The 27,540-nt window shown below is 43.9% G+C and overlaps 1 protein-coding gene across 6 annotated transcripts in view; it reads right to left on the bottom strand.

Moving 5' to 3' along the window:
* NTRK2 (neurotrophic receptor tyrosine kinase 2) overlaps window positions 1-27,540 on the bottom strand; it is a 528,847-nt gene that overhangs the window by 495,870 nt on the left and 5,437 nt on the right. For all 6 annotated transcript variants that reach the window (XM_086961298.1, XM_086961302.1, XM_086961301.1 and 3 more), the window contains exons 3-4: window positions 2,007-2,081; window positions 1,755-1,826 (exon numbers count right to left, since the gene is read on the bottom strand). In XM_086961298.1, coding sequence (XP_086817424.1) covers window positions 1,755-1,826; window positions 2,007-2,081 — 147 coding nt within the window. The remainder of the gene's footprint in view (window positions 1-1,754; window positions 1,827-2,006; window positions 2,082-27,540) is intronic.

Below are 27,540 nucleotides of genomic sequence, written 5' to 3' on the forward strand. Positions count from 1 at the left end.
GCCGCCATTAGTGCAGCTGAAGCGTGCCAAAAAGTTGGGGGAAAGCGAGTCCTGCCTGCAACAGCATGTAGGTAAAAGTGATTTAACAAAATAGTGCTCTGAGGCTGTAACTAAAACATCTAGAGTAACAATACGTGTAACAGGGTCAGTCCCATAGAACATTACAGAAAGAGAAAAGGTGGTACTAAGGAGGGACTACTAAGCCTATTGACCAATGAAAAGCCACCATTTACAAAGGACAGTAACAGGATCCAATTAAAAAGATGGGCAGAAAATGGGTGGAGCTTCACGCCCATACCCTGAATACTGCATGTGTCGGAGAGACAGAACAAGCGCTGTCTAGGCGAGACCTAAAAACAGAACATTTCAGATATGGGTTGAGTTACCTTTGTTTAAATAATGGAAAGATTCAGTTAGCCCCTTGCCTTTGTAGGACGAACACTGATGATTCTGCGCCCAATGTGACTGCATTTGAATTGACTCAGCATTATTTTTTTCTCTAGCTAGCTGCTAAAGTCTGATTTCACCTAGGTCTTTATGTGTTATGTGTTTATATTTGCGCTAGAGCACTGGTATAACTGTTTAGTTTTGGAGCACCTGCATTTTTTAGATGTCTTCTGGAAGCCTACATAAATTTTATTTCAGTAATCTAGAATCATTGTATAATCTAGATTACATTGCAATGAGAGCATGGGCACAACTTTACTAAGGATGTGGACAGTGCTTAATTTGAAATGGTTGTTGAAAATGGGGCCCATCAGCACTCATTTTTGGTGACAGATACTTATTTTCTTTCATCAGACTCTGACCCAGAGCAAGAGAGAGAGAAGTAAAAAAGATAGAAAGGAGGACAAGAATGCTGAAAAACAGTGACAACGTGAGAAGGGACGGGTTTAAAGAACATATAGGAGAGTCATAATGGGACAGGGAGTTTCTGGAGGTGTATTAAAAAGGGATGAGCTGGAATCAAGATTATACAGTCTTGGTATTTGGCACCATGACTTTCAGTAGTGCCAGGCACAGGCTCCTGAACAAAACACTGGGCTCTTGCACTTATTCTTTTACAAATTAAGCAACAGCTGTGAAGGTAGTACTAAGCAGCACTTAAAACTACATTTATGAATGCGGGTTAACCAATGGGCTGTTCGGGTTGGTTTCTGTTTTCCAAAGTTGATTATGACATATGAACTGCCTGCATATATTTGAAGTTTGTATTGCTCGATACAAATGGCCCACTCCTACAGTAATGAGGGTAAGGATGTGCATTAGGTAATCTCAAGGGATTGGGGTGAAAATGGCATTGTGGAATTTCTTAAAGGCAGAACACAACCCATTCTAGAGCATTGTTTGAAATCCCCACATAAGCTTCAGGATATTTGATTACAATATTATGATCCACTGTACTATAGGGCACTGACAGGCCTTGGAATATCAAGGCTGGCAGGTGACTTTTTTCTATAAAAGCCAGAAGTTCCTCTGCCAAAGTAGTGAAGTATGTTTACAATTACCTCTATTGGGTGGGTGGATGGATGGATGGATGGATGGATGGATGGATGGATGGATGGATGGATGGATGGATGGATGGATGGATGGATAGATAGATAGATAGATAGATAGATAGATAGATAGATAGATAGATAGATAGATAGATAGATAGATAGATAGATAGATAGATAGATAGATAGATAGATAGATAGATAGATAGATAGATAGATAGATAGATAGATAGATAGAAAAAAAAATGTTTGACTTACATGTAATGCAGTTTGGGAGATTTCTGGAATGCTCCACGAGATACAAACTTCAGACCTGAGTCCACCACCGTTCTGGAAAAAAAGACAAACATTTTCACCTATCACTGACTTGTACAGTGCAAGAGAACCGCAAGACTTAAAAAAACTAACACATTCTAATTTCCTTGCACATGTCCGCCCTGCTTTAGTGGCCAGAAAACATACGCTACATACAATGTACTAGACAAACTTCGCATTTTGAAATCTACTTACAGGTTTTTCAGTGATGTGTAATATCCAACGTCATTATCATTAATACTGGCCAATCGCCGCTGGTTTGCAATGTATCTAAAATAAAGGAGACAAAAAAACAAGATGATGACAATCTCTACAAATTTTTGCTCCAAAACTAATAAAAAAACAATAGTTATGTATTCTCTTTTATTGCTTGTACTAGCAATATCTCAGTTAACAATAGATGCCTAATGAATTGAACAAAATATGGCTATGAAAATTTACAGAGGGGAATTTATATCCAGTGAAAGGACAAATCACTAGCCTTGTTCAAGAAAATGGAATGCAGAGGTGAACTTCTGCAAGTTCATTAACTCATTGGGTTATTTTATATATATGGTTTTCATGGAACCATGTTTTTCTTACGTGCTATGGTGATATAAAAGGAGAACAATAACAACATTAATTGTGCAACCCAGAGGATTGTGTTCATAAACATTAACAAATATGGCACCTTGAATGCACTTTTATTTCCAGTAAAAAAAGAATACCATTTGTTAAGTTCAAAATCAAGAGAAACTAATGACAAAATGAAGACGGCCAGGTTATTACGGGTTTGCGCCGGAGCAATGTCACGAAAAGTCATGCAAAGCAGAGCAAACTTTTGCAAGGGTATTTACTGTCCAGGGCAAATGTGCTACTTTGTGTCATTATGCGTCAAGAGGGTGTTTCTGGAGTGTAACTTGAATGGATCAGCACAAACCTCGATGGTTTTTCACACAAAGCCCTATCTACTAAGATATCCAGACTGGTATTTGCATTAAAAAAATAATACCACCATGAAGCATCAGGACTAACAAGGAGAAATCTGTTAATTCACATTGCTTACGTGCTGCACTGTACAGCACACATATAGTGCGTGGAATGTTTAAGAATTTGTGTATGCCTACAATTTTGCATTGAAGGGCATGCTTCCTGTATAAATGCTTTGTTAGAGAGCAAGCACACACTCCTGCACCAGGGTGCAAAGCTGTGCATGACATTTAGAAGCCTGCTTGTGCGCTAGCATAGGGGTAGAGAGCAGCAGCAGGTCATTTTTGCGTCTCACCTAATCAGAGTATGCGCTGAGCTGCGAGACGTATTGTTTATTGCCGACGCGCCATATCAGTAAGCCGCTACCGAGCGGCAGTGCGGCGATTGTATTTGTGAAACCTCACACCTGTACTGTACGGAGATTACCTGTACCGAAATATACTTCTTAAAGCCTGTATATATTTAACAAATTTAATTTTAAACTTGGTCCCTAACTGCTCCCCTCATTTCCGGTCTGAGCCCCGTTCCACCACGGCCTGTGCGGGTTGTGTGGAGGGCATGAACAGACCTGTGCCCGGCCCCCCGAGGGTGTCTCACTTCCGGGAGAGGCGGGACCTGCGCCCTCATAGCCGGCATGCCAACACTCCCGCGCAGCGGAGGCGCGCACTGTGCGCGCCACTGGTGCGCCAAAGGCACGCCTAAGGCAAGCCCGTCTGCGCCCGTCCGCGCCTGTCTGACGCCAGAACCCCTTGGTTGTCGGATGGCACAGATGCCCACTTACTCCCGAGAGGACCTGCTTGCCCTTCGCACCTGGGCTCCTTGCGCTAACCATCTCTGGTACCCAGATGCCCCACGCATACGGTGAAACAAATGCAGGTTCAGGGCCACAGAGTTCCCCCAGACACCACCAGAGTCTTCCAAGCCCACAAATCTTAACGTATATAGCCTGAACTGTAGGTCCCTGGTAAAACACCACGAAGAAATACTCAAGCTCCTCATAGACGGTCCCTGGACCTACTCTTCCTAACCGAGACCTGGCTAACCAGCGACCCGACCGCCATCCCAGCTCTGGCCCTTCCGACAGGCTATACGATGCTTATTCAGAATAGACCCAGTGGTAGGGGGGGCGGGTTAACTGTGATATCCAAATCTGCCTACCCTTGCACTCTCTCCCCCCTGATTATACCTGACTGAGAATGCGCTCTATTTAAGATCAGGATATCAGATAATTTCACTTTCACTGGGCTTCTGATCTACCGCCCCCCTGGGCCGGCGAACACCTTTCAAGAAACCCTGACCCTGACCATCTCTACCCTTGCCCTGCAGACAGCCAACTTTAGCATCGCTATCGTCCATAAGAAATCCATCCGCATCTCAACCAGCTCAGACGTCAATCTCGCCAACACTGAACACCTTCACTTCCAGATCCACATCGACCCCAAGACCACACTCAGAGGCACCCTCCTTTACAGGCCACCAGGACCCCGCGCACAATTTAGTGAAGACATCACGGACTTCATCACTCCACACGCGCTACCCTCCAAGGATTACATCCTTTTGGGAGACCTCAACTTTCACCTTGAAAAGAACAATGACCGCAACACCACCACCCTTTTGGACAACCTCGCCAACCTCGGACTTAAACAACTTGTCACTACCCCCACCCACATCGCAGGTCACACACTCGACCCTATCTTCACCTCCAGCAAACATGTCTCCTTCAGCCACACCACAGCTCTCCTTTGGACTGACCACAGCTGCGTTCACTTTACCTACAACAAGCCCACATCCAACATCCACCCCCAACCCACCCTGCAAAGAAACTGGAACAAAATCACCATCGACCAGATCTCCTCATCGCTTCTTCAAAACCCCCCAGCCCACTCCTCAAACGCCGACCAAGCAGCCACCAACCTCACCCTATGGTTATCCAACAGCGCCGACACCCTAGCACCACTGAAAAAACGACAAACCAAACTAGGCAGCAAGAAGGCATCCTGGTTCAACGACGATCTTAAGAAATCCAAGAAACTCTGCCGCTCCCTTGAGAAGGCCTGGAAAAAAGACCCAACCACCAGCACTAAGGACGCCTTCAAAAACGCCACCCGCATACACCACCAACTGATCCGAAATGCCAAGAAAGCCGCTTTCAAGGACCGACTAGATAACAACGCCCACAACAGCAAGGAATTATTCAACATCGTCAAGGAATTTACCAACCCCTCAGCCAACTCCAACGACATCACCCCCTCTCAAGCCCTCTGCGACTCCCTGGCCTCATTCTTCCACAACAAAATTGCAGACATCCACAACAGCTTCGACAATCGACCCGAAGACCAACCCCCCGCAGGACCCCCACCCCCCCTGAACATCCTCAATGACTGGAAGCCAATCTCCACTCAGGACACCATCCGTCTGATGAACTCTATCCACTCAGGATCCCCCACAGACCCATGCCCTCACCACATCTTTAACAAAGCAGACTCCATGATAGCACCGCACCTCCGAGACGTCATCAACTGCTCCCTCAACTCCGCAACCTTCCCGGAAAGTTGGAAACACGCCGAACTCAGCGCCCTCCTGAAGAAACCCACAGCTGACCCCACAGAACTCAAAAACTACCGCCCTATCTCACTCCTTCCATTCCCGGCCAAAGTCATTGAGAAAGCAGTCAACAACCAACTCGCCGCATTCCTCGAAACCAACAAATGCCTCGACTCCTCACAATCCGGCTTCCGAGCCAAGCACAGCACTGAAACCGCCCTCATCGCAGCAACAGACGACATTCGAACTCTACTGGACAATGGAGACACAGTCGCCCTCATCCTCCTCGACCTCTCCGCAGCCTTCGACACGGTCTGTCATAGCACCCTTTTACAACGCCTCAGTAACGTCGGAATCCAAGGAAAAGCACTGGAATGGATCACCTCGTTCCTCACCGGAAGAACCCAGAGAGCCCGCCTTCCATCATTCAAGTCAGAGGCCACTGAAGTCATCTGCGGCGTACCACAAGGATCTTCACTCAGCCCCACCCTCTTCAACGTATACATGAGCCCCCTCGCGGTCATCGCACGCCAACACAACCTCAACATCATCTCCTACGCCGACGACACTCAACTGATCCTCTCACTCACCAAAGACCCGAACACTGCCAAAACAAACCTGCATGAAGGAATGAAAGAAGTAGCCGAATGGATGAAGCATAGCCGTCTGAAACTGAACTCAGACAAAACAGAAGTCCTCATCCTAGGCACCTCCCCCTTCGCCTGGGATGACTCTTGGTGGCCAGAGGCCCTTGGAAAAGCACCCATCCCGACGGACCACGCACGGAACCTGGGCGTCATCCTGGATTCCTCACTCTCGATGAACAGACAAGTCAACGCCGTCTCTTCATCTTGCTTCAACATTCTTTGCATGCTCAAAAAAACATTTAGCTGGATCCCCAACAAAACTAGAAAAACGGTCACCCATGCTCTGGTCACGAGCCGACTGGACTACGGAAACACCCTTTACGCCGGTACCACCGCAAAACTCCAGAAAAAACTCCAACGCATCCAGAACGCTTCAGCCAGGCTTGTATTAGACATCCCGTGTAAAGAACACATCTCCGGTCACCTGAAAAACCTCCACTGGCTCCCCGTCAATAAGAGGATTACCTTCCGGCTCCTAACCCACGCACACAAAGCACTCTACGAAATCGGACCCGAATGCCTCAACACATGACTGTCCTTCTACACCCCCTCCCGCCAGCTACGATCCTCCAACCAAGCCCTTGCCACTGTACCTCGCATCAACAAAACCACCATGGGAGGTAGATCCTTCTCCTACCTGGCAGCTAAAACCTGGAACTCACTTCCCACTCACCTTCGCCTTACTCAGAACCACCTAGCATTCAGAAAGCAACTTAAAACGTGGATATTTGACAAATAATTCCCCACCCTTCTTCAAGCGCCTTGAGACCCTCTGGGTATGTAGTGCGCTATATAAATTTATTGACTTGACTGACTTGACTTGACTAGCATATTGGGAGACCTAAACCTACACCTGGAGCGCCTTGACTCCCATGACATCACTAACTTCATGGGAGACTTGGAAGATTGCCAGTTAATCCAGTTAGTCAAAGGTCCATCACACCTGGCAGGCCACTTGCTTGATCCCGTGTTCTCCAACATTGAGGGAATCAAAGTCCACACCCCCCTTCCTCTTATCTGGATGGACCAATTCCTCATCCATATTTGCATCAGCACACTAGCCACCTCTCGGCAGAATCCCTCCCCCCCTCTGGTGACGCCTTTGGCATAAACTGGACGCTTCCAGCTTCGAGTCCAGCCTTAAATCCTCTCGCCCAGATTGGCCCAGCAATCTGGAGGAAGCAGACAAACCTTATAGGGGGTGGATCAACAATTTACTAGACCACTATATCTCCAAAAAAATGTCCCGGCCCAAACGCGAGCAGTCGCATCCATGGTACTCCGAGATACTAGCAGTAGAAAAAAAGCACTGCAAGATTCTCGAGCGCGCCTGTGGGCGATCCTACGACTCTCTAGCAAAGAACATCTACAGGTCAGTCACTAAAGCATACCACAAATTCATACAAAAAACGAAAGCTGCATTTTACACTAATATGATTAATTCCAGTCCCAATCCGTCCAAAACCATATTTTCCCTGATAAAAGACATGACTAAAGCACCAGAGGGAACCAACAGCACAATAGCCTCCAACTCGCAATGCGAAGATCTGGCCTGTTTCTTCATCAATAAAGTTGAGGGGATCTACAACTTGCTGGAGTTTAGAAGGTCTACCTCGATTTCTGGCCAACCCTCCTGTTCACTTGACCCCCTCACTCCCCTCAAACCCTCCCATCCCTGGCCCATAAAGATCTTGAACTCTTGGCTACAAAGGCGAAGTCTGGGTCACCTGATGACCCTGTTAAACCTGACACCTTTAGGCAATTCCAGGACTCCATTCTGTATGAGGGTCGGGAATTGATCAACAGATCACTCCAGTCATCTATAATCCCCAGGTCATGGAAACATGCCAAAGTTATCCCTCTGTTGAAAAAGCCCACTCTGGATCCTTCCCTCCCAGAAAACTTCAGACGCATTTCCCTTCTGCCGTACCTGGCCAAGGTGATGGAAGCACATGTGAACTCCACCCTGACCAGATACCTGGAAGCTAATGGGATCCTAGATGAGTCACAAAGCGGCTTCCTGGCTAAGCATAGCACGGAGTCCGCCCTCCTGGCAGTCACGGAACAACTGAGGGCCTCACAAGACCTAGGGAACACCTCAGTACTGATCCTGCTCGACCTGAGCGCGGTGTTCGACACGGTCTCCCACGAGATTCTGCTCAAACGTCTCGGGGTGATCAGGGTCAGCGACGGGGCACTGGCTTGGTTTGCGTCATTCCTATATGACCGCTCCTTCCAGATTCATGCTCCACCCTATTCATCTAGCAAGTTCTCTCTCAATTGCGGCGTTCCTCAGGGTTCTGCCCTCAGCCTCACGCTGTTTAACATGTACGTCCGCCCCTTGGCCCTCCTGGCCAAGGAACGAAAGATCAAAATTATCTTGTATGCAGACGACAAGCAGTTTATTTTTACCTTCTCTAATAACATACTGTTGGACCAGGTAAAATTCCAGGAAGACGTCCTGTCCATCTCGAACTGGATGATGGAGATTTATCTCCAACTTAATTCCTCCAAACCGGAGGTCTCCTCATTGGCCGTGACGCACAGAAATGGGACTGTCAGTGGTGGCCACCGACAATGGGCTCACCCCCAATACCTAAGGAAGTAGTCAGGAATTATGTTGGTCCTAATGGGCAACTCACTGTCTTTTGAGTCGCACACAAAAAAAGTTGCTGGTACCTGCTTCGGCCGCCTACGCACCCTCAAACCCATCTTGGGCTTCTTCGAGCCACCCATCTGTTAAGTAATAGTCCAGTCCCTGGTCCTTTCCCACCTGGACTATTGTAATGGACTAATGATTGGAACCAACAAGGCGGTTACTAAAAGACTTCAAAGGGCTCAAAACGCAGCTGCCCGCACTCTCTCTTTCACCACAGCTGCATTGGCTGCCCGTGAAACAAAGAATTCAATTTAAAACCCTCTGTCTAATCCACAAACTCCTACATGGCCAGGGCCCCCAAATATTGCAGGGACTCTGCACTTTCTACGTTCCCACACGTGCCTTACGCTCTGCAGACCTCCACCTTGCCCGCACCATTAGGGTGCGCAAGAGCAGAGCAGGTGGCCGGTCTTTTAAGTCTATGGGCCCAGCTCTTTGGAATTCCATCCCACTTGAGGCACGCGCCACACAAGACCACTGGCTCTTTTGGAAACAAATTAAAACCTGGCTGTTCGCCTCCATTTAGGGAGGTCAGCACACCGACTGCCTTATAATGTTCTCACTCCGCCGTTCACCCTGCTGCGCTCCACCGGCTGGTATGTCTGCAAGCGCTGGGACGCCCTGTTGCTGGAGCAGCCATGCGCTATATAAACAAAATTAACATAACATTACAATGCAATGGCTTAGAACCCGCCTACAGCACACCATTAGTTATTTTCATTGTCACTCTGATTTTTAATCTTTCGATTGCTTAGCTCCCACAGGCTTCCTTTCATGTGTTAGCTCCTCCCTTGGGCAAGTACCAAGTACATGTGTTTTTTCTCGTTAATAAATATGGCTCTGCGCTGCCTTCTCCTCTTTGCGCAATAATAAAACTGCACCAGACTGTGGAAGACAACCAGAGAAGGCAGCAAAAAAAATGGGAGTGGTTGAAAACGGAGCTGTTTTAGTATTTTGCACCAAACAGAATTACCCACCAAGTACTGTGGAAGGCTACAGGAAGGACAATAGCACAATAAAAGATGTCATTAATTCAGCGCAGCTCCTTCCCCTGCCCACTCCCACGCTGAGCGTTCATGGAATGCTTCCTTGTATTTTTCACATACTTCTTATGTATAAATTGGTATGCAATGTCATACATATTATTAGAAATTAATGATACAACTGGCATTATTACACTTGTGCATTTATTATATATTCTGTGAGCCTGAGGGGGAAAGGACTGAATTTTATTATGGCGCTGTAAACATCTAACGCCAAGAAAACATTGCAAACATTAATTACAGACATTTGTAAAACGAGCACTATCACGATACAAGGCCCGGCATCTGTGCCTGCTTTTTTACTTGTCTTTGAACCCTGTGCCCAGGTCAGCTGTTTCAAGTGCGGGGACAAGGAGTGCAAGTTCGTTTTTTTCCCTGAATAAGGGATTTTATCAGATTTCTAGCCACAGACGTCTCGCGAGGGCTTCCGCGCTGATAACGGAACGCCTTCCTGTCAGGATGAAATATGGATTCCTATCCCGGCCTGCGCTGCTTGGCGCGCGCCTCCCTCTGTTCAGACGGTGCACGCAGCCGAAACCCGGGGACCCCAGCCCTCGCCTTCGGATCACTCGCTCCAAAAGAGCACCCCTCTATCCCCCCTCCTCACGGGTCGGTCTGAGGACAGGCTAGCGAGTGTGGAAGAATACTGCAAGTGTGTCCCGGGTAAAAGATTTGGGGGGATTTCTTGGGGTTGTAAATTATTTACACATGACAACCAGACTTACACAAATGGCTTTGCAAATGGGGCCCTATGTTTGGAACACCCATCCTACATCGTAGGGGAAGGGGTTACATTCGAATTAGGAAGAGACAACAGGCCCTTTGTGTTAAAAAGCCACAGAGCAATATTCTGATTATAATGTTTTTATGTAAGTCTGACCCCCCCTCCCAGCAAAATGTGATGAATGGCACCCCATATCTTTCATCTATTCCTTGGGCTGGGGTGGAGGGTCCTTTAAGGGTTGTAGGGACCTTGACGGCTGGGGCCCCTTTGCCCTGCAGGGGTCTATGTTAAACCCCTTGTCTGACTTAAAGGCACAAACGCCCTTCCGTCCCAGCCTACTCCTCACTCCTGGCCTCCAACTCGCCTTTTCCTTCTGAAATATGGTCCTCGCCCTTTCCTGTTCTCACCTGTGCACCAGCACAAGTGCACCCTCATGCGAAGCTTAAATCATCCTCCTCACACTCTTACGTCATGGCTCATCCATCTTTTCCTTCTGCTCTCCTTTCCACTCCTGTCATTCCAGCTCACTTAGCATTCCATCCCCTTCCACCCGTCTCCCAAACTCTTTCTAAAGCTGTCAAGTCACTTCTCCTCATGCTGCATCCAGTGAACCTGTCTCTCCAGTCTCTCCTCTCCTTCAGTGTTTAACCCCGCTTCCCACTAAACAGCATCTCCTTGAAAGCAAGACAAATCAACAAGAACATCCATGACATATTAGACTACAGACCTGATGTGCTTCTCATTACAAAAGCACGGCTACCGTAAACATAGCTCAGTGATGATGCAGCACCAAAACCACTAAAAGGCGCAACAGAGCTGTAAACCACTGATCAGAAATCGTCCAATAAGGTCAGCGAAGGATTAGCCATAGTCCTAAAAAAATCTCTACCCGTGGCTCAAGTCCTAAAAAAAAACGTGGGGAGTCTCGCCAAGCTAGGCAGAATGGGTGTGACATCACTCCACGTGACATCACAGGAAGTGACATAATGGTGTGGGACATTGAATGTGGCATCTCAGGAAGTGGCATCAGATCTTAAGACCTCACATATGTGTAGCAGGTCTATCATGAGTATATTTGAGCACATTACAATATTTAGCAAATTAGATTTTGCATTGGGGTTGTGCCAAAATATTGACGCAACACTGACTCAAAATCTGGGCCTCAACTGATACATTTATTTTTTTCAACCCAGTGACAAAGAAATTGGCTACTCAACAAAAGGGCCTGGATCTGAATAATTTATATTCTTGGTTCACTGGGTATCAGCTATGCCACCTAGGTCGGCTATGCTTATACTATTTCAGTCATACCCCCATATGTGTATGTTTATTTGGAGAAAACAATCAACCCCAGCCATGTCCCAATATTCCTAAAAAATCAAGGATGACCAGGTGGACCGCCGGGAGTAGCGAAGCATGCACGCCCGGTCCCGGCAGTGCAGCCGTTTAAAGTCATATGAGGTGAGGCCCTCCCGGGTGAACTGCTGGTAGGCGTCCATCTGGCAGCCATCCGGTCCAGTATCATTGTGGTGGAGATGTATCCCTGTGCCCTGATGAAATTGCTGAAAAATTGTAAGGCAATGAAACATGTCGGTCGTTCAACTTAAAATGGTCTAAACGTGACGTTGTTTTAACAAGTTGTATACACTGGACAAATATTAAATACATATGATAGATGTTCACAACCTATTTTAATGGGGAGTTCAGTTGACTCTTTGTTGCACATTACAGGGGAGAGATGGTAGTTAGCACCATAATTTTCTACACCTTTCTCATTGTTCACATTTAGTTGAGTTAGGTCACTTATTTTCATCTTTTTGTCATGAAAGTGCCGATGATGACAAAGTGAGCACACTGGTAAGTACCTACCAGCAGCTCTGTGGTGGCTGCTTACGTGAGGCACTTTCTGACCCACCTCACATTTTTTCATATTCTTTCATACTTCTTATGACTAGTGTGCCAGTGTCATCCTTATTTTTTTAGGAATACTGGGACATGGCAGGGGTTGATTGTTTTATCCAAATAAACATACACATATGGGGGTATGGCTGACATAGTATAAGCATAGCATACCTTGGAGGTAATGTTGATACCCAGTGAACCAAGAATATAAAAGGCTGTTTGTGTCTTATTCAGATCGAGGCCCTTTTGTTGAGTAACTGTGTGAGTGGAGGGCAGCCTGGTTCTGTATCCCTCTTATGTTCCTTAGTTAATGAGTTAAAAAGAAATTGGCTACAAAGGGAAAATTTGGCAGTAATCTTGTCCTGCGTAAGAGGCTGAATTGTTTGTATTTTAAACTATCTTATGGGCTTAAGGTGCCTGCTTCAGATATCTTTCTGTGCCAGCTAAATCTCAGGGAATAATAATAATGGTAAAATAACTGGAGGATAACATATTTGCTGCAAAGGTCTGTGTTTTGCCTAGTCCTAGTTTTGAATCAAAGTAGCATAGAGGGTTAATATGTCTCCTTCAAAGCACATTATGAAACACACATGACAGATTTTTATTTTATGTAAATGGGCAAGTGAGTTACTGCTTTTAAGAAAGAGATCTTATTGTTACTTGCAGTTCATAAACTGTAAATTCTTCTAATACAGCACAGGGAGCTATAAAGGATATCCTACACCTTGTTACCCTCATTGTCTTATGTAACACATCCTTTATATTGATGTACACACATATGGGGCCTCATTTATATTTTGATGCACAGCAGTGCAGCAAGCCTTCTTGCTGTGCTTCCGTGTGTTAAAATAAAAGGGCAGGAATGCACTGTATCTTCAAGTTACGGCACATTCCTGTACTGGTCCCCTGCGCCATCGCACAAACAGCAGCTGTGTGCCTGCACAGACATCCTTACTTCATTTTGCATGTGTGCCTGCGCTGAGCGGAATATTTGTTTTTTTGAAGAAATAGCCAACTTCCTGCTCAAAAACAATCAATAGCATAGATAGAGGGAAAAACAAGGAGAAATAAAAGTATTGTATCACCTTATGCCTCCCCTGGGAGGTTTAGGAATTAAATGCATTCCCATTTTTACAAAATGTTGTAAGTCTGGGAATGCGTCAAGTTCTATGGATGTTGCGTGGAAACACCCACAACAGCATCCATGGAACGCCCCTTTCACACACAGTTATGCATAAAAGGGAGACATATTTTCAAGGCCATGAAAAGTCACGCATGGTGACTTTCTGTGGTCTTGTAAATGTAGGGAAACGCACTGCGCTGTCGTGCATCAATAAAACTGACACACCGGCAGCGCAATGGGCTTGTAAATAAGCCACATGATTTTTTTGTCAATGTATAATCTGTACGTGGGATGTAAAGTGCTCTGACGCCCTGCATTGGGATGAGTAGTGCAAAAGCACTCAAAAAGAATTAAAAACAAAGTAGTGGTATTTAAACTGTTATTTGTGTAAATACAGGGTCAGATCAACGCATCTGACATTCTTACAGTGTTTGCATATTTCTTATACACAGGGACTGAACAAAGTCAAAAGCATTTCTCTCTTAAGGAAAAGCATCTGTTACCACGCATGCCAAAACTACGCTTGGCTTAATGCAGTCAATACCACGACTGTGTTGTTACCACGATTTCCATTACAATGCAAGTCATTACAATGACTTGCTTTAGGGATGCGCTAGACTTTGGAATAGTTTAAATTACTATTCCAACTCCAGTCGGTGTATCAGTAGGGAAGGTGTTGGACCAACACCAGTCCAACATTGTTATTCCCTAAAGAAAGTGTTGCAATGACTTGCATTGTAATGGAACTTGTGATAATGTTGCAGTCGTGGTACTGACTGCGTTGTAAAGGCACTAGGATGTAATGCCTGATATCTAATAGTTGGTTCCCCTATTAAGTGAAGTTATAATATGTGAGCCTTTGTTTCCCCTTCATTGCATCTTGGTGTGAGGCTCCTTATAGCTTCAAGCCAGGATATGCCAACAAAAAGAGGCCTGATGGCCCCTTAAATTCTGCTCTGTTATGGGCGAATCTGTAATCTGATAAACCCTGTCCCCGCCTGCACTTTGCTGCTCCAAGCAAAAGCAGTCAGCATGCTGGTGCTGCTGAAAGTGTCCCGGTGTCAGAAAATTACACATGAGCGACGAGTTCAGCATACTTCTATGCGGCCCAATCTCTTGGCAGGGTAGATGCCGTCTACCCTCTAAAAATAGTGGGTAGACATCGTCTACCTGCGTCTGCCCTTGTCTCGAGCCCTGTCTCTACCTATCAAAAGCATAAAAGATTTCTCTGCTTCACAAAACAAACGTCCACTTGCCCAAATCTCCCCATCACTAACTTTCAAATCTTCGCTTTCTCCCCATCACTAACTTTCAAATCTTCGCTCGTTCTGATTTACAGATCGCCCATACACTATCTTATGCTTTCTGGTGCCTTACTGGACTCTCTCTCTCTACAAATGACATTAAAACATATCATGCTGCGTCCTGGCAGCCTTCAGTAGATTAAAAAAAATATGAACTTCATCAGACTAAACTCGTCTCTCTAACCTTGATTGGCTTAACTAGATTAACTTATCTCCAGACGTACTCATACAGTTGGGAATGCACTTGGTCGCTTTTCATAGATTTAGCTTAACCAGAAACCATCCAATCACCTGGACTGGTCATCGTGCCATTTATTCTAACCTCACCGCTCTGCTGTCACTGACGAATATATTCACGATAAACCCCAAAAGTGTGTTAGACCTTAAAAGTAACAATTTGGACTATCCATCTTTCAATCTCAATTTATAGTTGAATGTATTTCTCAATGACGTAAGAACCCAACAATAATAATCCAGAGTCCAGAAAGTGCACGACATTGCCTTGACAATCTTATACAATGAAAGATCTTCTCAACCGCCCAACATAGTGAAATGCAAGTTGACACTGACTTAAATTCACTAAAAACAAACAAAAAGATTCCTGGAAAGCCACTGGGAGAAAAAATGCAAACACAACAGCACGCTTATCTAGAGTCTCTCCAGAATAAATAAAGACACTGTCAAAAAGGCAAAAGACCCCATTACTCTTGTGGTATCTCAGAAGCCGTCTTCCAGTCAAAGGAACCTTACAAAATATTAGTGAAACTTTGAAATCTAGGAGTTCACTGCCACCGGAGTTACTCACTCTGAAGAACTCAGCAGTTCCTGGGCAACCCAATTAATCTTGAAAGGCAAAGAAATGTAAACATTTTTTGACACAAAACCAAGGAGGATAATCTGATGAATGCAGCCTCACCTATGCCCTCTCACCCAGTCAACAGTTTAGGTTGCTGTCTTCATCCCCTCTCTTCTACTGATTTTTCTAACTTCATCATGGCTTCCTGCTCTGCGGCTTCCCCTGCAGTCTGAAGCCCAGTCCACATATTGAAGAACATTCTCCTTAATAGCAGCCATGCCAACCAGAACCATAATTTACCACTTCTTGTCATCTGGATTATTACTGAGTGAACCTTCTATATTATCCTGATCATGATATAGATGCCACCATGACTGACAAACGGGACAACATCAAAACCGTCCTGACTCAAATAAAGTGGTAATTTTGTTACTAGTCCTTTTCTCTGTTCTGCACCGGATTGCATCTTTCCTCTGTGGCAGTTCCTTCATCATATCACTTCCTCCATTCCCTTTGTTGCTGTTCACCTCCTCATGAGGTGTGCCTCAAGGTTTCTCCATCTTCTATCTAATCTCAAACCTATACTTAAGCCTAATCTCGTCCTCCGACCACAACTGCTATTAGTGCACTAATTATATGCAACACATAAACCTCCAAAATCCAGCAGATGTCAACTCCTCTCCCATCAGCCAATACCTTAAAATGGTTGACCCTTGCATGCTAACTAACAACATCCAACTAAACTAATCAAAAACTGAAATACTCACATGAAGGAAAAAAAACTATTTCCCCGCTTCCATTTGACCATAAGAGCTAGGTCCACACCCAAGCCCCTCAACACAAGTAAGGCATTTGAGAGTGATTCTGGACTTCACATCACATCTTCCCTGTAGCACAAATGATTCAAATTATCAAAGGAAAAGGAATTTTCTATATCATGTGATCCCTATGTTGAATATTCATGTACCTAAATAACCCCGAAAGAGAACAGGCCACAATCACTTTAGCGCTTTTCTGACTTAACTAAGCCAATGGGAAATCTCTATCTGCTGTGCTGGCTCCAGAAAATCTAGAAAACAGCTGTCGGGCAACTCCTTAATATACATTTCAAGAACCACATCTCACCAGCCCTCCAACCTTTACACTAGTTGCCTATGGCTAGATGTTTCACCTTTAAAGCAAAGTTAATTGCAGATCGAACCAAACACAGGACTGGGCAGCTCTTCCTTCAACATAAACTGTGCACCTACTGCTAAAGCATAATTCTAAATTCTAGCTTTGGCCCACTCTTGACCAATCCTTCCTTCAAAATATCCTTCCCTGCCCGAAGGTCTTTCTCAGTTGAGAGTGTCAACCTCTGCAATTTGAATAATTGACAACAACCTTAAATTAAGATGTCTTAAAACATTGTTATGTTCATTCATTTAATTTGATCATATGGTTCACTGCTAAACAAGGCGTTAGATACTCACATTGCTCGCTTGCAACTATACTCACTGTTCTCTACAGCAACTTCATGCTAAACCAATCACAAGTTCCTCACACATTGACTGGAGCATGGCTTTGTATCAGCAAAGAATGAGAATCTCTTACCGGCAGTACGCAAATTCCAATATAATTTAACCTATAGGTACTTACTGTCCAGCATGAGTGTTAATTTAACACTGCTTAAATTTATAAGCAGCCATAACCTAATTTAAAATACTAATGGCGATATGAGCCTTCCTGTCCGAGTTCAGAGATTAACAAGGTGACTGGGGTTGTGTTTTACAATGTCAACACTAAGCAATATAATGTGTCTCCCATGGTGTCCTTTTTTTCTAAGTTCCAGAATGACATATTCGAAATTGAAGCCCGTGTGAACCAACAGGCCATAGTAAGCCCCTCCCCCAGGTCCCCACACACATGATGCATGGACCCTTCAAGGACGATTCAAAGCATTTGTAATGTTCTTGATCTGAATGTCAATATGAAAATCCCCTGCTATGTTACTGTAGACAATTTCACCATAACAACAATATTTATTTATGAATTCCAAAGGATCCAAATCTCATTTCAAGTTTTGGTACTACAGACTTAGGCACATTTACTTGAGTTTTTGAAAAGTTAATTATGATGTGCTTCATTTTAGCACCAGTAGCAAATATTGGTGTCTGAGAGCCAAAACCAACAAACAACAAACGTAGCGTGGTATTTCCATCCAGTCACCCTGAGACACATTGGAGATCAGCCAAAGAAAAGAGAAAGTAATAACTGGATTAACAAACAGCCCTGTATCATGCCATTACAGGTAGAAACCAACAGTCAAAGAACCACCTCCTGTGCTCCTCATCTAAGCTCTGGGGCAGCGCCAAGACAAATAACACTCTCTAACAAGTCATGATCTCTTCCCAATCTATCAACTTTTTCCTACAAGATAGTTTGATCATCCTTAGTAAAGCGCTTTTCAATTTGCAAAGCAACAATTACCCTTACAGTATTCCCTTTGGCCCAACTTACTAAATATCCTAGAATGACACATTGATCAACAGTAAAGTATCCATCGCTAAATGCACCTGTACGGAATGTAGTAGGCCCTTTTTTGTAACCCATATTTATAATGAAGTTCAAATACTTTCTGCATTGTAGTTTATTAAGCAAGTCAGCCGTCAGGATGCCGTTTTATCCTACTTTTTGTGTATATTGGGAAGTTTGTGCATTCTCTTTACTGATCTCTTATCGTTAGGCTCATTAAATATTTTTACAGCAGGGTCACACTTTACATCAAATTATAAAGATATGTTTGGAACACCTAAGTTTGAGGAATGGTCCTAGATATGCTTCGGAAACAGAAGTAAGTGGATTAACTGTGACTCAACACATAATTCTTAGGCTCTGCTCCATAATGATTTGAAATCATGCTTTTGCGGGCATTTTCTGGCACCATATTATAGCTTGTGCGTTTTTAACACAATATACAAATCGGTGTCAAAAGTCCTGATTAGTTCCTCTGTACTGTAGCGTCTTGTAAGACACACCACAAAGAGGTCTGTTAGTGTGTTTTGTTATTGTCTTGTCCTTAAGTACCCTCCCATGTTGGATGTGCCTCCTAGAGGTTTTAGCTATTTCATAATTGAGACACTTCAATGCTTTGGCATTGATTAGCTCTTTTTAATGAAACCGATTAGAATGAGCATGTTTATTTTTCTTTGTACCCCCTTATCATTGGCACTGTTTACTGTCTTCTTAGTTGACTCTGTAGAGTGAGAATACTCAAGAATACACTCCTCAATTCATTTTAGTGCCATGTTCCTTTCTAAGGTCATAGCACTTGCCCGGAACAGCATAAACTTAGATTTCTGTTTGAAAGCTTCAAATATTACTAGTGGATAATGATCAATACAGATTTGACTGATCAGATCAAAATCAAGAATAGCATTCAAACTCCTACTTAGAGATTGCACATCTATTAATCACATATTTATTTTCTCCTTTAACAAAGGGATTCATATTCCTGTTAGTTTTCAGAAATATACCAATCTGTAGTTACATTGCATGCAGAATACACTTTTCAAATAATTGGACACAACTGTATTAAGGTTTACATCAGCCACAATGCACTTAGTTAATGTATAGCACATAATTAATTACCTGTTCCAGGAATTTTAAAGGGTAAAAATTCATTCAAGCATTTCAGTGCAATAATTGATTTACTTAGTTTCAATTCTTTTATTTTTTCTCTGTGTTCAAGGCGTCTGCACCCTCCAAGAACATCTCTGGATATAAAAATTGATAGTGAACACTTCTGTAAACGCGATGTTTCTCAATAGCTGAGTTTTCCCCACCACTTACTTTGAGGAAGTATAGAACAAATCTGCTAACACTTAAGTTTGTCTTGATACCATCAGCATTCCTCATAGTGGCCACGCCTGATAATTTAAGGGCATTGTCGGAAAGTAAGAACAACAAAATGTTCAATCTAAACAACTTCCGAAGCCCTAGTCTCACAATTGATCTCATGTCCTTTCAGACAATCAACAAATGTGACATCATCAAATTTGTTAAGTAGCACAGCTTTCATTTCATATCAGGGTGGAGGTAACAAAACTGTTCAATCTTGGTTTTGCCTGCCGCCTGCTTGACAATAGGTGCTTCACGGCCTATGATAAACCAACTTCAGTCAATTTTAATATCTGAAAATGAGAGGCAGATTGCTGTTGAATGGTGTAATGTTAGGCTTAGAATGACTCAATACATTTAATTAATGGCAGGCCAGAGAGAGCAAAATTTGATCTAATGAAATCTCGGAATTATTGCTCGAGAATAAACTCCTTAAAAGTAAATAACTGCTTGCTCCTAAACAAATATTATCTATGAGCAATCTATTATCACTGCCAACACCAGATACTATAAGTCAGTGAGGACCGCATCAAGCCTCATTGGAGAAATTGTTTAAAAAACTTTGGTGCCTTGAACGTCCAACAAGTTACCCTTAGATAAAAACAGTCATGGGTTATATAATATGTTAAATATTTTTCATGACAAAAATACTAATATTCCGAAGCTTGCAAGGATGCCTGAACTATTGCTCAATTCTACAGAGCTATGGCCACTGCTCTCCCTTTCCTCTTTACTCCCCCCACACACACTTCAGAACACACTCTTGATAAATTAGCTTGATAGAGACAGCCAATCACTCCCTCCAAGCGGGGGCGTTTTCAATAAGCATGTACAGATGATCACAGATACCTGATTTCTGTCTACCGAAAACTACAGATTTGAAACATCTACAAGAATTCCTAATTTATGGATTAGGTTTTTTGGACATTTATTGAGTACTATGATATTTTTGTTTATAGTGCTTCCCACGACAACAAGGTTTCCCGTGAGGGCATATAAATCGGATAGAAAAGCTTGCTAGTGATCCACAAACATAATGATGAAGGAGCCTTCATGTGAGGCAGGCACACTTGCTCCTAATCATGAACTATAGCAGGCATTACTATAGCCCCCACCCTTCCACAAAACATTACTTCATTAAGGAGTGTTTTTCTCACTCAGTTTGCAGTTACTCTTGTCATTGTGGCACTACAGTATGTCCCCAAATGGGTGTTAAAAACAGGGAGAATTGTGAATTCCCACAAAAGTGTCCCCTTGTGGTTGTCTGTCATCTTTGCTTGTGCCTCCAACCTGCTGCTCCACTAGGAACACCACTCTTTCCACTTTAATCCTAATTCTCTGACTCTGGAAAGTCTGCCATTCCAGTAGATTGTCCATATTCGAATAAGAAATTTCAGGCATAAAAATATGCAAATTTTGAGCCTGTGGTTTAGGGTTTGCAAAACGCACTCTGCTCTCAGCTCACCGACTTCTCACCTACATTCACTTTAAATTCACACAAGCTTTTCTGAATCAGAAACTAAAACCTGTGGGTCTTGCACTTGCCATTCAAATGATTTAAGGGCACTACTATCCTTTGTGACTTGTTATACGTAAGTGTGGATACCACAGTCAACAGATCATATGTTGCTTTACTCTATTAAGTTTCTGCATAAAGCCGTTCTGAAAGTTGTGTAAATGTGTTTCTTTCCGTACAGACTGTGAAGTGCAGTCATATCGGAGGCAGGACATCCTATTCCTGGATAACAGTGGTCTGTATGAATTGTAATCAATCAAGTTTACATTATAATATAAGAGTTATTTTCACCATTTGGTCCATAATTGATGCACGTTTTGAATAGCAGCAGATTGTAAAAAAATATCGAGCTACTTATAGCATGTGGATGAATGCTCTATTATTGTCTGGTTTATGGTGTGCTGTATTGCATTCTGATATGTAGGGCATTTAAAAATGTGTGATACTAGCTAATACTGTCACATGTACTAGTCTATGTAAATGGGATAATGTGAAAGAAAGACAAAACGAAAGAAAGGAAGAAAAAAAAGAAAGAAAGAAAGAAAGAAAGAAAGAAAGAAAGAAAGAAAGAAAGAATGAAAGAAAGAAAGAAAGAAAGAAAGAAAGAAAGAAAGAATGAAAGAAAGAAAGAAAGAAAGAAAGAATGAAAGAAAGAAAGAAAGAAAGAAAGAAAGAAAGAAAGAAAAGCTTTATTTTAATAGCTCTTTCTTTTCAGGTGTTACAGTCCCTTTTGGTCAACTCAAATGAACCTAGGAAGTATTGGTTGTGTCATACAAACAGATTTGAGACCGCAATATTTGAATTTGTCAACCACGGGGCTGGCCTCAAGCACTGTAAGATTTACAGCCTGTCTTTAGAGCCAACATATCAGTTCTCACATCTCCAACAGCACAAATCTGAGCCTGGCTCGGTGGCTTAGAGAAGAGGTTTTCAGTCACCTTGTGGTACATACGTGTGATTTTTCATGGTAAAACTAGGGCTGGTTCCAGTACTGTCTCTAGAAGTGAGTTATGTGCGTTCTGGATTGCTTTTGCAAAGTAGCTGTGCTTTTAAGAGGAACATGCCCCTTTAATGTGTGTGCCTTTGTTCCTGATTTCTGTGCTACGGAAACATGTTACAATCGAAGAGGGAAGGAGGGTAAAGGAAGAAAGGAAGCAAAAAATAGTAAGAAAAACATAAAGGAAACACTACTTTAGAGTCAGAGCAAAAGTAATCAAAAACGAAGTAAAATAAAGTGGCAAACAATGAATAAAGGGTTGACAGGAAAGAAGTAAATTAGACTGCCAGGCTGAACAAGACAAAACAAAAAAAGAAAAAGACCTAAACGGGTAAACAAACGTACCGACTATTTCAAGATGCATTATGGGCAAATTGAAAAACAACTATGTAAATAAACACAACAATACACATATATGATTAACTATTCTCAAACATAATTATAATCAAGACTCAAAAAGACTCTAATCACAAGAATACTGGGACAATTCAAGTTTAGAAGAGTCCTCAATTATTTTGGAGTTTCGAGTTGGTGGTGATTCAACCCTGTATTGGCCTTCTGAAAATATTTTTCATGTGTTTAAGAGGACAAACTTGGAGCTCAAAAACCCCTTGAAAAGCTACTTTCCAATCATCCATTCAACTTTGTGTGATGACACCAACTCAACCAACCTAAAATCCAAATCTCAGGATGTTTTGAGCTAATGCAAAGTGATATTGGTGGAAAAACACATTACACTCCTAATCTGTATGATCTGGCTAATCATTTGAAACTCACACAAAGATACGACTGATCTCACAGTTTACAGAAAACATTTGGTCCAGAATGAGTTATGTGCTCATATCGATATCGAAGCAGCCATCTTTGGTGACCTGTGGTTTCCCCCAAGGTTTCAACAAAGTCACCAATGATATTGACTCTTCATATGGTACCTCTGTGGAGCCTGCTTGCCAATCACAACAACTCCATAAGCCAGTATTCTGAGGACACTGAACTTTCCCTCAAAGTGTCTATGTCGGACAACATTCATATACTAGCAACATTTCCAATGCCATTAAGATATAGATGTCTAATGTGTAGCTGGAGTGAAGCCCACAAAAACTAGGAGCGTCCTTATTTGCTTGCACCGGCCCCAAATCCAAATCTGGTCAATTAAATGGCCACAGAGAATGTTTTCTTCGCTTACAGATTGTACATCGTCACTCAGCTTCAACATGGATTGTAGCCTGTCCTTCAAAGACCATGTGCAGGAAACATCTCAAACCACAAAGGAGCCAATAAACCTTTGGAGAAAGACCAAAACTGTCAGTCATCCACCAATCTCCGAAGCCACCAACCTCCGATTCACTATCTGAACTATAGTGCCAACACACATTCACAATAGAAATAAGCCGCTGCTCCCCAGAGCTCCACTTCTCTGCCCGCAACTCCAATCCACCTTGTTACGGACCACAGGAAACGTGATTGCATGACTATAAGGCCGTGAGAATTTCATTGGCTAAACACCATATCCTAAATCCAGGCCATAAATGTTTGCACATCTAGAAAAAACTTCAGAAAAAGACAACGAGGCAAGAGATCTCCAGTGATGCCCAGCAATTTGGAACCAGTCCCCTGGGTTCGAAGACTGAATCCTCCAACCAACAATTCAAGAAAGAACTTTTCCGACAATGCTTGCCTCTTCACAGCTTGCTTGTACACCCTCCCTCCCTACCCTTCATTCCCTTGGCCCAGGCCTGATATACTTTACATAAGGCACCTTTAACCCATAGGCCATGCATGTATGGCCTCTAAATACAGACACCTCTGGGATTCATAACTACCTATGCTACACACACTACCCTGTTGTCCAACAGCTTCAGAGTAAGGTATGGTATCTTCAAGTGCTATAGAGAGATGTGGATATATTGTTACCCTATAGAACAGGGTGTTCAGAACACAGACTTGTATTACTCCTGTTAAAACACATATGATACTAGCAATATTTTGATGTATACCGCCGTTCCATAACATACCGTGCAACTTACACCTTCCATATTCAACATATTTCTACTGTTTAGCCCCTTTTGAACGACAACTCGTGCCCTGACTCCTCCCACCCGAATGTAGGTAATATTGTGGCCCTTTTACCCTGCCTGTAAATTACATCCATGCAACAAACACATGTTTACACTTAACCCTCCAATTCAAGAGACCTTGTATGCTGCCGCCCCGAATCATAACAAGCTTTTGTTTCTGTATCAAACAAGTCAGGGTAGCATGCTGTTTGTTTCATTTTGTTTTAATTGATTTTATTTTATTCAATGAAGGTTTCGTAACATGTGAGATAGACCCAGAAATGAAGGTGGCAGAGTGTTGTTCAAAAAGCAACAGGGTTGAGGGTAAGGAGCGAAAAAAGTAGAAAACAGTCTCCCTCTGGTGAGGTGACGTAGACAGTGGATATAAACAAAGGTACATTTTCCAAATCAGGCATATTAAGGAAAATAAAACACATTGAAAATATGGTTCTAGGTAAATCTGACATTTAAATAAAAACGAATTTCCCAAAACAGTATGGGGGATGATTCCAAGGTCCTAGCATCTTCTTATAGAGTGGTTAATGATGCTGCACTGTTGGTTCCATTGATATGCGCCAGAAAAGCCTATGGATGGATGGATGGATGGATGGATGCTCGAGGTGAGTAAGTAGTATAGCCGAGGCCACCTTAAGGGAATCTAAAAGGAGGGCCAAGTCCGCAGAGACCCTGGCACAGGAGGCCACTTTCTTAATCCAAAGGGTTGTGGACAGGGCCTAGGCAGCAGCAGCTACGCCATAATAATACATGTTTATGTAGCCCACTTCTGTGATTGTAAGCGCTGTCCATAACATGCAGCTGATGCTCAGGGCTATAAATAACATGTACCGATTTTAAGGGTCCATATTATACCGACCCCTGGAGGATTGACGGCTGACTCCGTCATAACAGATTGTAACGTGTGATCCCCACATTTTTCTGTGACAAGCGTTGAATGCACTGAGCCGCCCGACATATACTAGCTGCAGCCTCTGACACGTCATTTATAGCACGTTATCTCCTGGTAACCAATCTACAGGCTCCCAGGGATTCTGGGGAGTGGTCTGAGAAACTGTGCAAAAGGCTCCTCCCATAGACAGGCCAAATTGTGGCTTTAGACCCAGATAAAACAAGTGACACAACGCGCATATCTTCAAAAGGCCCAGTGCAGGCCGAGAGACATTTTGATCATTTACCACCTACACCTGCCTATTTTATAGCTAGGATGAGTAGGTGACCGAGTAAGGGGCCCTGAAATTGGCCCTGCTTTTATCCTGGAAGCGACAACATGTATCAGATATTTCAGTGCTTTACTGTGATTGTGAGTGTGAGTACCGTTATCAACTGTAGTAATCGAAGTTACATTGAATTATTTGGATGTTCATGAAACACGGAAGGCCGAACTGACTCTCATGAACAGCAGGCTGGTGTACTTTCTTTGTGCCCGTGGATGTTTCGGTTGTCGTGACTAGGATGTGTTGTTGGCAGGCACTGGAAGGCCACCAGGCTGCGTGACTGGATCCACGAAGCCCCCGCTCTCTGTTCTCCCGGCTAAACCAACACACCACTGAAAACGTTTTGGAGCAGACACCTTCTGAAAAGGGCGCTCCCCCCTCCACCGCAATGGACTCTTCCACCCTTCCCTGTTTCTCTTAAGTCCTCGCTGCCTTCTAGCAGTGCATGTTGGGCTCGAATATCCCAGCAGTGAGGGACATCTCTCCGACACCTCCAGTTGAGAGAGCCATCTCTCTGAAATGCCCCCCATCCCCTTTTATGTGGGGAAGAGCATATCTCTAATCGGGGCCAGTGCTTCATTTGTAAAAAAAAAAAAAACGTAAGTGGCAGTTCTATCAGTCAGAAGGCCACTGCAGCTTGCACCACACATTGCAGCTGCTATGCTGCTAATGATAATAACAACACAACTACTAACCATCACACTCCTACAAATGTGACTATTCTGACTATTTCAGGACCCCAAAGCTATAAACATGGTTTAGGTGACAAGGAATAGTATTTTTGTATATATATTGCATTAATAAGTAACTGTTGTGGTTATCACTAAATTAACCAGACAGCGCCACCTTGTGGCAGGCTGTCACAAGCACTGGTGTTGACAATTAAGTGCTGGTGCCGAGTATGGAAACCACCGGCTCTGATTAAGCACTGCTAAATCCCATGCCCCCCCTCCCCCACCCACATACCTGCCAAAGAAGTGAGTCGCATCATTCGGAAAGCTCCTGCTAACATCCCCTTCTCTCTGAAGCCTGCTACTCGGAGACCCAGCTCCCGGAACCCTCCCACAGTGTGGCGAATCTCTATTTGACCGCCCCCCCCCAAAAAAAAAACACACACACACAGTCCCCAGCGGTGAGGCACATTTCTCTGATACACCCTGCAGTGAGGTTCTGAAACCTTCTATAGTTTGGTGCATCTCTCTGAAACGCCTTTAAATGGAAGCGCATCTCCCTAACTGACCATGGCCCTGCCTCAGCAGTGAGAGACAGTCTGAACGCCCCTTTAGTGAGGTACCTCTCTCGGAAAACCTCGTAGTGAGGTAACTTTCTGAAATATCCTGCAGTAAGGCGCAGCTCTCTGAAACACCCCACCCTCCCCACACCCCATCCCTGAAGTCTGCTGTGTCGACTCGAGGCACATCTCACTGGACAGCAAGGCCAGGGTGCCAGAGCCTGCGCGCGCGCGGTAATTACGGGAAACCCCCTTCCACTCCGAAGACTGTTTTGTTATCCACCCTCTTCCCAAGAAGCAGCGGCTCTCAGTCTCACCTGCCTCTGGTGTGATTCTGTCTCGTTCAGCCAAAGGCAGCACCTGTTAAAGCAGCGCCCTCTGGCGGTTCCGTGAGGTGTATACTCGGGACTTCCCCGGCCTTCTCCCCCGCAACCCAAACGTGCGGGGTGTGCCTCTATGTGTGAGACAATTGTCGTGCAAAATTATTATTGTTTTTTGCAGCTTTGTGTAGCGCGTACTCGACACGAAGGTATTGGAGTCTTGTTAATTGTAAATCGTGTTGGAGTGCTTTAAATGAGCAACAGTAACAGATTACACACGAACACATTCATTGTTGTAGGCAGTGGGGGGGTTAAGTGATTTGCCCACAATCACAGGATGTTGACCCAACGCCGAGACTCGAATCTGGTTCCCCGGCTCCAAAGTATTGCAGAATTTACGTGTGTAGGCGCGTTTGTATTTGTGCGCGTGTGCCTGTGAACGTGTGAGAGAGGTCGGAGTCTACATGTATGTTGTATATTTGCATTTTTTGTGAATGTCTACGAGTGCCTGTGTACGCCTTGGTTTGCGAGTGCATATGTGGGTGTGTGCACCTGTGCGCATTTGTGTGTCCGCACATATGTTACTGTATGTCAATGTGTGTGTGTGTGTGCGCACGTTGCCTTCACCTTGCCATAGGAAGGAAATGCGTCCCACAAGGGGTGCATCTTCAGAGGAGGTAGGCCATAGCTGTCATTTTGGCTTCTACCTAGCTGACACCTTGCGTTCTCTCAGCACAGATAGCGCTTGTGTATGTCTTCAAGGAACCTTCTATCAGTCTAGAACAG

The sequence above is a fragment of the Lissotriton vulgaris genome, chromosome 3_1, assembly GCF_964263255.1.
Source record: "Lissotriton vulgaris chromosome 3_1, aLisVul1.2, whole genome shotgun sequence".
Classification (NCBI taxonomy): Eukaryota; Metazoa; Chordata; class Amphibia; order Caudata; family Salamandridae; genus Lissotriton; species Lissotriton vulgaris.